The 15,230-nt window shown below is 37.5% G+C and overlaps 1 protein-coding gene across 2 annotated transcripts in view; it reads left to right on the top strand.

The window, feature by feature from the left end:
- The window catches only part of TAFA1 (TAFA chemokine like family member 1), a 375,509-nt gene that overhangs the window by 314,824 nt on the left and 45,455 nt on the right, over positions 1–15,230 (top strand). The window contains exon 2 of one of the 2 annotated variants that reach the window (XM_088134795.1): positions 7,790–7,927. In XM_088134795.1, the coding sequence (XP_087990921.1) occupies positions 7,790–7,927 (138 nt within the window). Of the gene's footprint in view, positions 1–7,786; positions 7,928–15,230 lie in introns of both variants that reach the window. The other variant, XM_088134794.1, reaches the window with a different exon arrangement.

Here is a 15,230-nt window from a genome sequence, read left to right as displayed (position 1 = left end):
TATGGTATGAGGCTGTGAAGGCAGAAAACATGGAGAAGAAATATCCCCATCCTCATCAAGGGGGCAGCAGCTTCCTGGAGCTGAAGAAAAGCTGAAAGTTATTGTTTTTAATCCACAAGAGAAAGTTATAATGAAAACTACAGTAAAAGAAAGTTATGTGGATCACTTGTGACTTTCACAGCTCTTCCACATCTTTTACAGTTATAGAATAGCTGAATTCATACAGATGAAAACCACAGTGGAAGAAATAAAATGGGGAGGGGGCTGTAAAGTAAAGACTTGATTCTCTAGACCATGAAATGGTAGAATTTAAAAGCTTAGTGATTAACTCACATGAACCAGAATCACCTGGCTTGAAAATTCTAAAGGACAATATGCCACCAATATTGAAACAGTTTTGAAAGTAACAAAAGAAAAAGCTGGATGATCTATTTAAACAGTCCATTTTCTTTACAAGTTATGATTTTAAATATTCTTTATAGTGCTGAGCAGGATCAATTATAGCAGTCTTTACAGAGAAATTTATATGTGAGATTTTTATTTCATTTCTTAAAGTGCAGCTTGAGAGCAAGCTGGAAATTGAAACTGCTTATCGCATGGGTTTCTATTTCCATTCAGTATGGAAACTCAATCCTATTGCTGTACAATTTTAAAATTTGTAGGGATCATATCCTGCATTTATTACAGCAAGGAGAATGGCCAGAATAGAATGCAATGAAGAAGATGATGTTTCCAGATGTGTCTTCACAAATGGTTGAGAAGTGCACACTATTCAGTAAAGCTTGTCAGCAAAACAAAACAAAAAAGGATTAAATAATCTTGTTCTCCAGCAAAGATTTTGGGAGGGGAGGAAATTAGGTAAATTATAAGCCTCTCAACTGAAACAGCAGCAGTAAAATTATTTCTATTATCAAAGATGCTCAAAAATTCATTAATTCATTAATTTACTCATTTGCAATTTAGGTTTATAAATGTTGGCCCACTCAGCCCAGACTCTGGGCAACATACAGTGAAAACTAATGCAACTCCTAAAAATCAGGGAAAAAAATAAACTACAATAGCATAAAACTAAACATAACAGAAGGAAACAACAAACTGCACATGAATGAGCTTGACCCCACTCTAAAGAATCAATTTTTTAAAGATAATTTAAAATGTGTAGGGTAGAGAGAGACTAGTCAGACAGATTCTGATCTAATCAGCACTGTTTAATTTTTTAAATTTTAAACTCATGATAGTGAGTCAAAGGTCACTGAGGATGAAAACAATCATTGTAAAAGTAATATAACTGTTCCAAAGACTACCCATGGTTTCTCTAGCTGCATGTATTTTTTTCAGGAATTTTTTCAGGAAATAATAGATTTCATTAAATCTATGAAAACAGGAAAAGCTTCAAGTCCTGATGGTCATCCTTTTGAGTGATATAAGAAATATATTGATTATAAACCTAGTGTTGGAAGATGCTCTTTTGAACAATTTTTTTTCCCAACTTCCTTCAACAAAGCTTATTTTACTGACTTTGAAAGCTGTTGAAGATTCTACAGATTGTGCAAGGTATTGTCCAATTATCTTGTTAAATGCTGATGCCAAAATTTTGACAGAAACACTGGAGTACAAACAACATTACTTTCCATTGCCTTTCCTGCACAATCTGGTTTCATGAAAGGGAAATAAGCCCTGGATAATATTAGACAACTGTCATTTTCTACATTCAGAAACCGGAAATTGGCAATTGGGAGTGGGGTCTCACTAGACCCAGAAAAAGCCTTTGGAACAAATTTTGCCTAACTTTTATTAATTGAACTAAAATGTGGTACTCTTATCCTCCAGCCAGGTATTAAGAAGAAAGGGTATTATGTCCTTACTTTTCAAGATGTCTCATGAAACTTGTCAAGGATGCCTTCTAACTCTTCTTATATTTAGTCTGATATTGGAGCCACTGAATTGTCATATCAAGTATTCAAGAGACACTTTGGGCATTAAAGGACCTGGAGGTGAAAACAAACTATTATTATACAGAGATGACGTGTTATGTCTTAGGATCCAAAATCCCATGCTGTTTCACCCCGGCCTTATTGAAATGAGCCATTAAAACTCAGTCCTCAGATCTTGCGTTAGAGTGGGTGATGGACCCTTGGATGGTGTTTTGGTCTATCAGCTGGTTGTTGATTTTCCAGACTTTGTTCTTTTTTAGGTTTTGTACATGTTTGTTCTATTGTCTTATTCTGTGAGCTGTCCAGAGTCATAAGAGATTGGGGCAGCCCATAAATTTCATAAATAAATAAATAATCAATCCCATGGGAGCAGCATGATGTTTTTTACTTTATGCTGCTTACCTCTGGACAACCAGCCTGTGCTGCTCTCTATGACATTCACAAAGGTGGCCAAAACTGAGCTTTTTCCCAGAGATTTTAATTAATTTTAATTAATGTTTGTCGAGTATGATTTTTTTTAATAAGCACACCAGCATTTATGCCGTGATTATATGCTCTCTGTGGGTGTGTGGGTGCATGTGTGTGCGCTTATTGCTAATTTTATGGATTTTATATTTAGGTTAATAAACCTCCAAGAGTCCTTGTAAACTTGATTTATAAATACTACAAGTAAATAAAAAATAAATAAATATCAGTTCTATGTCTAGCATTAAAACTGCAAGAGGTATCTAGTTGATGTTAGAAGCATAAATTTGGCCCTTATTGCCAATCTTGTTTTTAAATGAACTGAGCTATTTCAAGAAGAATTTGGATTGTCTAAAACTATGGAATGACAGTATATTCAATTAAAAGAGCTTCTGATTTTTAATTTGGTCCAGATGTATTAGCAGCATCAAAAACTCTTAAACTACAATCAGTGTTGAAATGTGATTTGGACTATTTGAAATCTACAGCATTTTTTTTTTTTGTCTGCACTCAGTCATTGCTGACCCTGCAGTGACTGCTTGGACTGCTGACCCTGCTTGCAGTTTTCAAGGCAAGGTGTTTCGGAAGTGGTTTCCCAGAGCCTCCTTCCTAGAGCAGAGCCCAGCTGGCGAGCGCAGGAGGCGGGGTTTCCATTGCTTCACGCCCTTTTCGGGCGCACACGGTTTTTCGCGCTTACCGGCAACTGCTCCCAACTCCTTTTTGCAAGGCGCCGCCAGCACTTTTCCTCCCACCGGAGTGAGAGTCCCCATTTATCTACTCACGTGAGTTTTCAACCTGTTGGGTTGACAGGAACTGGGGTGGAAACAGGAGCTCACCCTGTAATTAAAAAAGTGTTGATGGACATTTGTTATTTGCCAAGAACTTTGGAAATAATTGGAATACAACACATTAAATGACCATATTAATGGCTCAGAGCCTGGGCAGTTTATAAATTCTGTTTAACAAATATGTAACTTTACTATCTAAGGATGAGACTAATTCAACATTTTTCGTGTTTTCATTTATGTTCCTTTATCTTTTAACTGAATCAGACAGCACTTCAAATATAGGACTACATAGAGAATGTTTTATTTTAATTTTTGCTCTCCATTTCATTGTTCTGGAAATATAAAATGATGGAGGGAAAACTAGTGCATTTTATAAGGATTTCCTATTGTCCCATTTTCATTTAATATACTTAATTTTATTAATATAGTTTTGAGAAGAGTTATAGGATGTAAACATGAAGACATGAATGTGAGTTTGAATTATATACCAAACAATTAGAATGTATCACCACATAAAGAACTATGGATTTACCAGACATGAGACACAGCAAAAATATTATTCTTTTGTGACAGAAAAACGACGTAATCCTGGATTTACAACGTCGGATTGATGATTTGTGTTCACTCTCTGCTTATGAACTGGCTTGTTTATTGATCTAAAGGAAAGACTGATCAGTATTATTCCATGTGGTCAAGCATTAATGCCATGTTTAAAAGTCTCTCTGTGGGTATGTGTGTGTGTGTGTGTGTATAAAAGCTTGTACTGTCTATGTGTTTGTATGTCCATGTATATACACAGAGGCAGAGAATATGTGTATGTGTGTGTTTTGTGTGTGTGTGTGTGTGTGTGTGTACACAAACATGTTATATAGTATATTATAGCATGTTGTGTCTTGTGTTTTTTTTTAATTTCTCCCTTTATTTTTGAATATTAAACAATTGAAGAAAATTAAAAGAAGCAATTTCAAGATCCAGTTCTTCCTCCTTAGGTTCCTTTATCTTTTAACTGGATCAGACAGCACTTGAAATATAGGGTTATTCTCTGTAAAGCAGGTCACACAAGTATTCCAAAATCCATTAGCCAGGCTTTCTTTGCAAAGACCTCAGCCTTGGGCACTTGACACCAGGCATGCAAAGAGGATGCAGAATTCCACCTTAGTGCCGCAGTTTTCCAACGAGCTGTAGTGATTAGAGTGTTGGACTAAGAGAGGACAGCCATGAAGCTTTCTTGGGTTTCACAAATACTCTCAGCGTAACATTCCTCAGAGAGCAGGATAGGCTCCAGACTTACAGGTATCATCCTGAAAGTACAAAATGATTTACTTGGGGCAAAGATTTGACAGTTAACAGGGTGCAGCATCAGCAGTGGGACCCAAAAGACTCTTGATACACAATGAGGAATGTTGTCATTGCACCAGTATAAGGACTATGCACATATTTTATGTAAATAGCCACCAGAAGGCCCAAATAGTTTCATAACTGTTTTGCTGCTGCCAAGGTTGGAGAAAAAGAAAATCTTTTCTGGTGGGGTTCTTTCTGTTCCAAGAGTTCTAACTAGCAAATAGCAGAGCTGTACTGTTGATTTTTCTTTATATATCTATAGAGCCATTCTGAATGATATTTCATCCCCCTGCTCTCCAAAAGCTTCTAAGGTGAGCTACAGTGAACAATCTGGAAACAAATTACAACATGCCAAACATCTGACAATGAAAATAAGAAGTAACTAAAACCTTAAAAACTGAGTGTACAAATTGTACAATATGTATAGAAAACCAGCACCTCATAGGGCATTTAAAATCTGCTAGAAGCCAAGTTGAATGAAAATAATTGGTTCCCTAACTTTTCCCTATTTACATATAATCAAAAAGAGAGTGACAGCAAAAATATGAGGCCTAATTATGGATGGTGTTCAAGAAGATTACTGTGGTTGATAGCTTGAAGATTCTGAAGCTAACAATAACAACTAACTTTTATATCAATGGATGGGATAGGATGAACAGGCCTTGTGTACAATTTTTCTGTAAAATTCAAAGCTTGGATCTCAGGAGATGTTAATCCTTTCACATTACATTCTTGCTATTTAAATGGAGCAGGATGTCATGGGTTTTGGTCTAGCTCCCGGAAAGAGCTGGGTCAGAGACAGCTAAAGCTGTTTCTGAACCATACAGGAAACTGTTCTCGATGAGAAGAATTAAATATTAACCTCATGGTCTATCTTGCTTTCAGTTTGCAAACTCATCAATACTGAACCCCCTGAGAGCATGACCTAAAGTCTTTTACCTTAACAGACATTAACCAGCTTTGATTGACTCAGCCCTGAAAGCTGAAGGTTTGAATATTTAAAATTACATCAAGCTTTCTGCAAACATTAAGGGTTCACTCTTAGCAAACAGTTAAATGACATTTAAAGTGGCTGGGCTGGTTCCATCTTCTTTTTCATCTTATCACAAGAACAATGGATCAAAATGGAAACCAAAAAATTAATTTAAAAAGAAAACAGTAAGGTCATTGTGACATTGGTGACATTAAGGAGTTACAAGAGATAATCTGATATCACTTAATTGCTATGATACTTCCAAAGAGATATTGATCATCTGCATAGTTGAAATATATCCAGTACAGGAAGGAATTGGTGGATCTGTCAATTTTGCTCAGTTTTTCATTTTTCCAACATTACATTCATATAGTCCATTTTGGCATCAGGTTGCAAAGTTTGCTTTTAAAGCTGTGCATGAAAACACTTAAGCATTACATGTGCATTATGGACTTCAGCACATAAGGCTCAAAGTCTTAGGTTTCTGTTGGCATAGGCACATTTTGACTGACAGTTTTCCTTGCCCAATGGCTGCTTGGACTTCATCCCCAATTCATGCAGCTTTTCTTGTAGCTCTGCACACTTGCAAGAGCTGTGGGGGTGAGGTGGAAATCTGTGGTTCCCAGGCCAGAGATGTCCATTATGTAAACATACAATTCCACAGCTTCAAGGCACCAAGGGCCACATAGGCTGTGCATTAATTCTGGAAGGATGGTTGCCTAAAACATTGGAAATATAAAACTCTGGTACACTGTGGTATATGATTTCATTCTCAGCTGCAGTACAGATTCTAATTCTAGCCACACCACATCTGTCGGTCTCCTGCCATTAGCAAGGGGTCAAGTTAACCTGTGATGTGCCTTGACTTGCAAACATAAGGAATATGAAAGTGGTCTAATACGAAAGCTGCCCACCTAGTTCATCTATTCTACACTGATGGGCAGCATATGCCAAGGATTTCAGACAGGAATATTTATTATCCATGAGGTGTTAGGGATTGACTGCATTAAAATTATGGCCCCAAACTCTCCCTAGAAACCATCCAGACCCAAGAGATGCCTGGGGCAGGCTATCTGAATGGGTCCATGCACTCCATGGAGGTCCCGAATGGTAGTCCATGTTATCTAAAATTGGGCATGATCTGACCACAGCAAAGAGGTGATAGAAATTCATGTAACATCTTTGAGGCAAAACCAAGGTCTGACATATGACTACCTATATTTGTTGGGCTGGAGATTACCTGAGATTAGGCCATGGTTGCCCTGAAGGCCATGAACTCCTGGGCCTTACAAGACTCAGCCCCCAAGACATAGAGGCTGAAGTCCCTCAACACCCAAAATCGAGGGGGGGGCTCTACAAGCAGCCCAGAAACCAGTTCCAGGAGCTCAGGGAGAAATCCCAGTGGGTAGCAGGGCAGCCAGAAGACAAGCAGAATCCCCAGCTTGTCTCTATGGCCCAGTTTCACATTCATCCCGGTTCCTCGGGGGCAGGATCTCAGAAAGCATGTCTCTAACAATCAGTGCCACCCACTCCATTAATTAATTTACTGCAATAGTATTTATAGCTAGTATTTATGTATTCAGATAATGTAAATTGTTTTTGTCCTGTAACTTTTTGGAGTGTAGCTTCTGGCAGATTTATTTACATATCTATATATACATATACTGGTGGAGGGGGACTCTGGGACTTGTTTCTGGTGTCATGGAAACTCCAGGTTTACAAGGTGGGGAGCTTGGGAATGACACAGAAATGTGTGTGTGTGTGTGTCCGCACGCGCACACATGTGCATGCACGTTTGACTTTTTTCTGACCTTCTCTTCTTTTCTGGTAGTAGGGTATGTGAGCTTAAATCTTAAATCCAGGTTCCTCTCCTTTTGGATAGATATGGTATATGAACATATGGGGCTTTAGCCTTTGGAACCAAGGGTGGCTAGAAAAACATAATTTACATTAAAAAAAACAGTGATCTTCCTAGATATCAGTTGAACAATCAGCTCATAGCTTGGTTGTAAATATAGAAGTCACCTATACATGCACAACTGCAGTGTTATCTAATATTCCAGAAGATTGGAGGCAGAGTTAAATTATTTTTCCACTCTCTTTGTAATTCTTTTCAGATTCAGTATTTTGGATAACACATATCATTGTGAGCTTATTGTACTACATAAATGACAAATTATAGTTTTGAAATCCTGCCTTTTAACTCCACCAAAGTACCGAGTATTTAGATGTTTGCTTTCCTACCCAGAGCAATCATAGTGATTATGTTTTTTCTTTGTTGTCAGAAGGAGGAACATGTGAAGTTATAGCAGCACACAGATGTTGTAATAAGAATCGGATTGAGGAGAGATCACAGACAGTAAAGTGTTCCTGTCTACCTGGGAAAGTGGCTGGAACAACACGGAACAGACCATCATGTGTTGACGGCAAGTAATTTGTAGTGTATGTCATATGGATGTGGGTGAAACTTTACAAATACAAAGAAGTCTGAAAAACAAGAAACTTGGACTGGCATTTTAACATTGGGTTGCTGTTACTTAAGGCTTCCAGGTAGAATTGGTCGCCAAATAAATTTGGTTAAAACTGTGAAACATCAAGGCTGCAGTGTTGATCTTAACACTTAACAGCAAATAAAAAATATAAAGACTTCTGAAAACCATGAAGTTGCTATGGAAAAGAAGCAAAAGAACTTAGCAAATAGAAATCACACAGATTCAAAGCACTGCCATTTCTTTCATTACAAAATTCAATTTTAAAAGCGTGCAGGATGAACAAAGAATCTTTTTCTAAGAGATCTGAAATATGTGAATAAAAGACAGGAACGCCATAAAATTTGCAGTAGCCTGTTCGTCACTATTGAAAAAGCCATTATATTCCACATAATTTTTTTCTGGACACCATAGCACAAACTATTTCTTTGGATACCATTTTACTGCAATACAGCACTCCTTTCTCAAAGAGGGGATAGTTACTCCCACTGAAATCTTAGTAAATTAAGTGAACTCCAAACCTAATGGGACTGACAAAATTATTCTTCATTTATTTATTGGCATCATCTAGAAATGCAGGTTGCTGTTGTTTTTTAAAAGGTGTATTTAGATACTTCATGACATATTTCACTCGCTAAGAAGGGTCTGTAAATTCAGTAAATGATTTATTGAAAGCATGGCATTCATTTCCTCTATGATGCCTACGATGTTTTTTATGAATGGTTGTGAAATGGACTAGTAATCTAAGCAACTCATGTACATACTCCATATACATTGGAGTCTTCAATATGAACATACAGATGCTGTTCTCTTCTACATGTACAGATCCCCAAGGGTGCACTGAAATTCAGCAAAGCACTGGATAATCTCCACTGTGTTACCTGTATTCCATGATTTGCTGAAATAAGTTGCATTGAAATGTTTGTTTCTTGAGGGAGTTGACTCACTGGTCACTAGTTAAAAATAGGCCCTGAGTCAGCCATTTTGCTGCCTAAGGTAGGCAGAACATTCTGTTCCATAATGTCTTGTCTGCTAGCAAAAGACTAGCTTAGATGCAAGTGGGCCATTAGCCTCAAATTCAAAGACAGTCTTAAATTTAGGCACTTGCTGTCTCTGTATTTTGAACCAGGAGTACTGGTGGGGAAGAGGATCAAAGAAATCGAGATGGTGGGTATAACCACCTGATCCAAGTCCCATCCCTTTTAAATGTGTGTCACACAAACATAAAAAAGGGACAGGGTTCCCATCCTACAATCGCACCCATCAACTTGACTTTTTTTGACCTGCTCCTGTCTTTAACCTAAAAATAGCTGTTTATATATAGTGTCAGCTTTTAGAATTAGGGAAACTGAAATGCCCAGGCCCTTGTCAGTCTTTGAGAGGGTCTACGTAGGGGGCATCTGGAGTATAATTGACTCTCTTAAAACTGTTAAAGTGCAACATTGTCTAACACAGTGTTTCTCAACCTTGGCAGTTTGAAGATGTATGGACTTCAACTCCCAGAATTGAATTCTCCAATTCTGGGAGTTGAAGTCCACTCATCTTAAAGTCTCCAAGGTTCAGAAGCACTGGTCTAACACCTCAAGAGTAGAAGATAAAGCACAGAAGACATAGAGTTCTGTTGTCCAATAAATACAGTAGTTGCTGCTCCCTGCCTGGAGTGGGTTTCTCACTGAGCCTAATAGTAAGCTCACTACTACATGGGCTTGTAACTACTACTCAGAAGCAATCACAGGATTTAAATTGTGATGCAAGGAACTGAAGAAAGTATGTGTGGTTTGCATATGATATTGCTTTTAAAATTTCAAAAGGATCCCTTTGTGTTGCTTCTTGTTTCATTATCCTGATAGACTAATAACTGCAATGGCTGCAGTGGATGAGATCTTCTTTTTTTTCTGAGTCATCAGCAAATCAAATCTCACCTTGTAATATACTCCAGAAATGCTCCAAAAGCAGGATAAGATCATGTTATGTTTTCTTTTTCTTAATTTCAGTCTTGCTACGTCTCTTTTTTGTACATAAAGTTAATTCATAGATAAACACAAACATTATCATATGGCTATTTATATTAATTAGGGGTCTTTCTACAAAACTTCAACTTGGAGATTAATTCAGAATCACTGAATGAAATCTTTATTATTTTTTTCCAGCTGATAAAACTCTTAAGTATTTTACAAATCACAGTACAAGTGAACTCTATCCCACAATGTTCCTCTTGACTTAGTTCTTTAAACACACACACACACACACACACACTGTGTTTCCCTTTCAACTTGATAAATGTTGTTAGAGACTCCCAAATTACAAAAATTAATTATTTTGATTTTTTTAAATGTACCTGCCTTTTTATATGATTCATTCTAATTAGCAGGATTGCCAAGACAGATGTACTAGTAGATTAATAGTTAAATTAACTAAAAGATTAAAGTGTCGGGCAGAGTGATAATCACAAACACTCCTGTTTGTGCAGAGCGCAGCAAAAACTCCAGGAAAATATTAGCCATGACAGCAAACACAATGCAATGTCCATTTCTTGTTTCCCAAAGAAATCCAGTCAGAAAATATATACTAACTGGTGTTTATTGATAAAAATGCAAAATTCCATAAAATGCAAATATCATACAAAATATAAAGAAAAACACATCTTCTCATGTAATGTAGCATCCAAGACTTATTAGCAACACAAGCTTAACAAAATCTCTAGCTACAAACTCTTAGAGAAGAGGTACACTACTTGGTACTTTGTTACAACTACGTAGCCCATAAAACCTACATAGTGGCTAACACTAAAACAACTAACAACTACTCAGAGAGACTGAACATTTTCCTCCCCTTGTATTATTATAGCTCTATGTCGCCCCCACTGGGTAACTAGCATACACACGCCAATAGGTGGCAGTAAATAGCACAATACACACCACACAATAACAGGTGTTTTTCACATGATCTCTGTAGTCAAAATATTATTTGTTATTGTTGTAAAGATAACAGGATGAATCCTTTCCCATGAGAAAGAAAATCCTGACATAAAGGGGCATACAGAAAATAAAATAAAAAGATTTCTAGGCCTTTTTATGAGAGTATATCAAGAATCAATAATGCATCATTCCTGTCACTCTTAGATGCCATATGCAAAATCCCAAAATTAAAAAAAGTCTTGAGATCAGATCACTAATGTCATAAGATTTCACTGTTCTTGCATGAGACATTAAGAGTGAGGTTGCTGACATTTTCTGAGATGGGATGGTGATCACATAAGATTTAAGCCAGAGATAGATGAGAGACAGAAAGAGAGATGGGATATTTGCAGGGAGGAGACCATCTAAACAATTGTTGTTAACTGAAAGATACTGTTGCTGTAGTTCTTAAATAAATATCAGATATTAGACATGTGCATATTATACAGTATTTGCCCAGTGATTGATTGGTCACTATGAGGCAGCAAATAAGCTTAACACTGAAATTATGCCTAGTCTTTGAATGACATGGAGGCCTCAGCATATACTTGAAGTAGAAGAATAATGACAGAAAGCCTATAGCATGCAGATTTCCCAGAACATCATTTCCCTCAAAGGCTACCTCTGTAATCCAACTCTCATGGGAAACACAACATGTAATATGTATGCATGATGCCATGTGGAAGCCTTTCCTTCCTGGTGTGGCAGAGCTAAATGGAGTGGGCTGAAGCAACTGAATCCTTTCTCAGACGATGAAGATATCAAAATGTTTCCAAGGATGTACATTTGGGCCCCATCTCCAAAGAACCTGGATGCTATTGTTTTTAATTTGGGTGCTCTGCAATGCAAGAGACAGAAGAATTTCACATAAAGTCTACAATTTTTCCTAACAAGAGTTCAATAATGTGAAATCCGGTGTTAATGAAAAGGCATGCACTTGGTTCTGGTGGGCTCTGAACAGGTCCTTGATAAATACTTTGTATTATTTACAGAACTCCTCAATATCAGCATTTGAATCAAGGGGAAATTGCTCACAATCAAAAAGCCAATAGTTTTCTATTTATCTAATATGTACCCTAGATGCTATCAAAGAACAGTTCTCTCTTAACTCCTTAAAAGCACTTTCAATCAATTCTTATTTCTACAGAAAGAAGGGAAATGTTATTTTAAATCCAATGAGTCAGCTTCTCCTCCCTTTAGCTGTGCTCCAGCCTACATAAAGAGATATCTGAGGGTTCCTTGTTATGAATGCTGTATCTATAGGAATAATGAGCTGGCTGGGTGAATTATTTTTCACTCTGGGAAAATTTATAGCCCTTCCATCTACAGCACCACTGGAAACTGAACAGGAGATTTTGTACCTTCTCTTTTAAATTATTTCAGGAATTCTAGTGACTTCATTTGTCAAGAGAGGTGCAGGAAGAGGCAGAAAGAGTGTCATTCCCCACTCAGGTTGTTTAGTACCTTCAGACAGGGAAATGCAAAACTTCTTCAGAAGAAAAAAGAAGTGTACCCATACAGTGGTATTCAACATCTGTCTATTTGCTCAGAATTCTTGGTATTATATATTTGATCATGAATCCCTTCCAGCACATTTTGGCATATTCTCTTCATTTAAGAAATGCCACATCTCATGTCATACTGAAAGGTGTGTTTTTAAAGAACCAGTAAGATATTCAAGGATCGGCTTGGATCATTCACAAATCTACATCGAATTCAAATATATTTGGACTAATTCTTTGCTAGTTTAAGGGTGAATCCGGGAATCAGTGACCCTACAGATGTTGCTGCTCTATGTCTCCAAGTAATTCTCATCATTGACCATCCTGACTAAGCCCGGTTGAGCAGTTGCAAAGGGTCACATTCCTTGGTGTAAGAATTTTGGTCTTTATAAATTCTGTGATAAAAATACCTTATCTGTATCTCTTTTGCTATTGGGTGAACTGGAATGTACTATAACATTTTCTAGTGCAATATTAAGCAGTTTAAGGTTTTTAATGCAAATTAATGCAAAGTAGGAGTGATGGGAAATCATCTGAAAGAGACTTGGACCAGAAATAATTACATTTATTCATCCTTAGTTTATTTAGTTTATAGTCCAATTTATTTTATTTTAATTTTTCTGGGTACTGCTTGGATGAGTCCCTGCAGTTTTCTTGGCAAGATTTTTGGAAGTGGTTTGCCACTGCCTTCTTCCTGGGGCTGAGAGAGAGTGACTGGCCCAAGGTCACCCCGTTGGCTTTGTGCCTAAGGTGGGACTAGAACCCATGGTCCCACACATAGTGCCTTAATCAATACACCAAATTGGCTCTCAAAGGTTACTTATTAGTAACCAATAAACTTGAATGAGGATTGTTTCATCTATGTTCTTCAGGTGTGCAAAAAATTACTTATTTGAATTCATGTGACAACATTAGTTATGTTAGCAACACATGGAAAGAAAGAAACTTCTTGTAAAGAATTTTGCCACTGATTTTTTCCAACTGTCTTCTTCACCATTTGTTTCCCCACCATGCTTTCAGCAGAGACCATTCAATGGGGGGAGGGGGGGGAGTGTTGATGGAACATCAGCCCTGTATCCAAATACTAAGCTATCACCTTTCCAATATTTGCATAGGAAGGTTACATGAAAGGAGAAACTTGACATGATTGGAAGTCATAGAACCTTGTGTAATTCATACTTAAATACTTGTGATACACACACACACACACACACACATACACTGTGTGTGTGTCTGTGTGTGTGTATGATTTCCAAAATGGTGTTACATAATAGGTAACCTGTAGCCCTCCAGATGTTATTAGATTGCTAATCTCTTCAGGTCTAGACAGCATGGGAGTCAAGAATGTCAGGGATGATGGAGTTATTATAGAAATACCTGGGAGAAAGGAAGTGAGAAATCAGGAATTATTTGTGCCTGGAGCTGGAAGCCCTTAGCACATGAAGAGGCAAGAAGGTCCAGGTTTATCAATCTGGAACTTTACTATAGATTGGACAATAAAAATCTCTCTTGTCTATGCTCTAGGGAAATACAGCAGAAAGGGGTTAACAAAGGAAAATGGAAAAATTTAAGCAGCATTCATGTTATCCACCAAAAGAAATTAATTCAACATCAGAAAAAGTGGGGAGAACTTCTAGCTGAGAGTACTCTGATAAATAGCATTACTAAGGTTGCTGACCTCTTGTGGAGAGAGGTCTCTGGTCTGACAATTTTTTCCCACAACCAACTTGTTTCCTTGAAGCAAGGCTTTGTTGCACTTCTGAGTCAGTACAGTGTCCTGCTCTCCTCAGTTGTTTTCTCCCTTCCCTGTAAATTCCAAGTGTTTTTTACTGAGTGGAGACTACTAAACTTTTAAAGTGATTCCCTTATCTCCCCATGCTTACTCCCACTCTTGCTTTTTGCCCACTCACCCATATTCATATGCTTATTCAACTATACTGCAGCTGCTCACAAATTCAATGATTTCCTGATCTTTGGTTTGCTTTTGTACCATCCATGTCACAGTAAGTGGATTTAAGGGAGAGGGTTTCTTCATTGCTACAATGTTCTGGTCCAACATCTGGAGGGCTTCCAATTGCCCATCCCTAACCTAAGCCATGGACCAAAGACTGATCCTCAAAAGGAAAAATGAGACGTATATCTCATCATGCTGTTTCCCTAGGAGGTATAGAATTATGTACTGTTTATAAGTTAAATGCATATTAGATGTCAATGTGAATAATTTTGCTTTCTGGCAGAGATGACATTGGTTCCAGAATACCTTTGAATCCAAAGCAACAGAACACAAGGCAATAGGAAGCTCCAGAGTTTCATTATAACTCATTGACCTCATCCTTAGTCTAATATTATCTATCAAGTTGACTATTTGAAGCCATTGTTTCTCCATTTCCTTTCTGATGAAAAAGAGATTATGATGGCACTGTCTACTGAATGATGGGTGTTGCACTTCATTTCCATTCATTTGCATGGCCCAGCTGCAGCCTAGCTCTTAAAGCCATACAAAATCAAGGCAAATGAAAGTATCCACATATTGTGCAAGCAACCAGTTCACTAAATTACCTAATGAAGTTCTCCCCACTGGAAATTTCTGGCTGAAGGGCTGGCAGAGAAAGAATTCCAAGTGGCAAGAAAATCTTTCAAAGAGAAATCCAAGGTAATAAAGAAAAGGTCAAAGATTGGTCTGAGCCAAAGGACTTGCTCTGAGGTAGCAAGTGAATAGTTCTGAAGAATAAAATCAAGCCAGATCTCAGAGGGGTTGAGGTTTAACACAACTCTGAAGTT

The sequence above is a fragment of the Python bivittatus genome, unplaced genomic scaffold (genome assembly GCF_059951505.1).
Source record: "Python bivittatus isolate LINGU-HERP-01145 unplaced genomic scaffold, Pbiv_v1 ctg000080_np1212, whole genome shotgun sequence".
NCBI classification, from domain to species: Eukaryota; Metazoa; Chordata; class Lepidosauria; order Squamata; family Pythonidae; genus Python; species Python bivittatus.
Note: the sequence above shows the minus strand (reverse complement) of the source record. Positions and strands in the feature narration are given on the sequence as shown.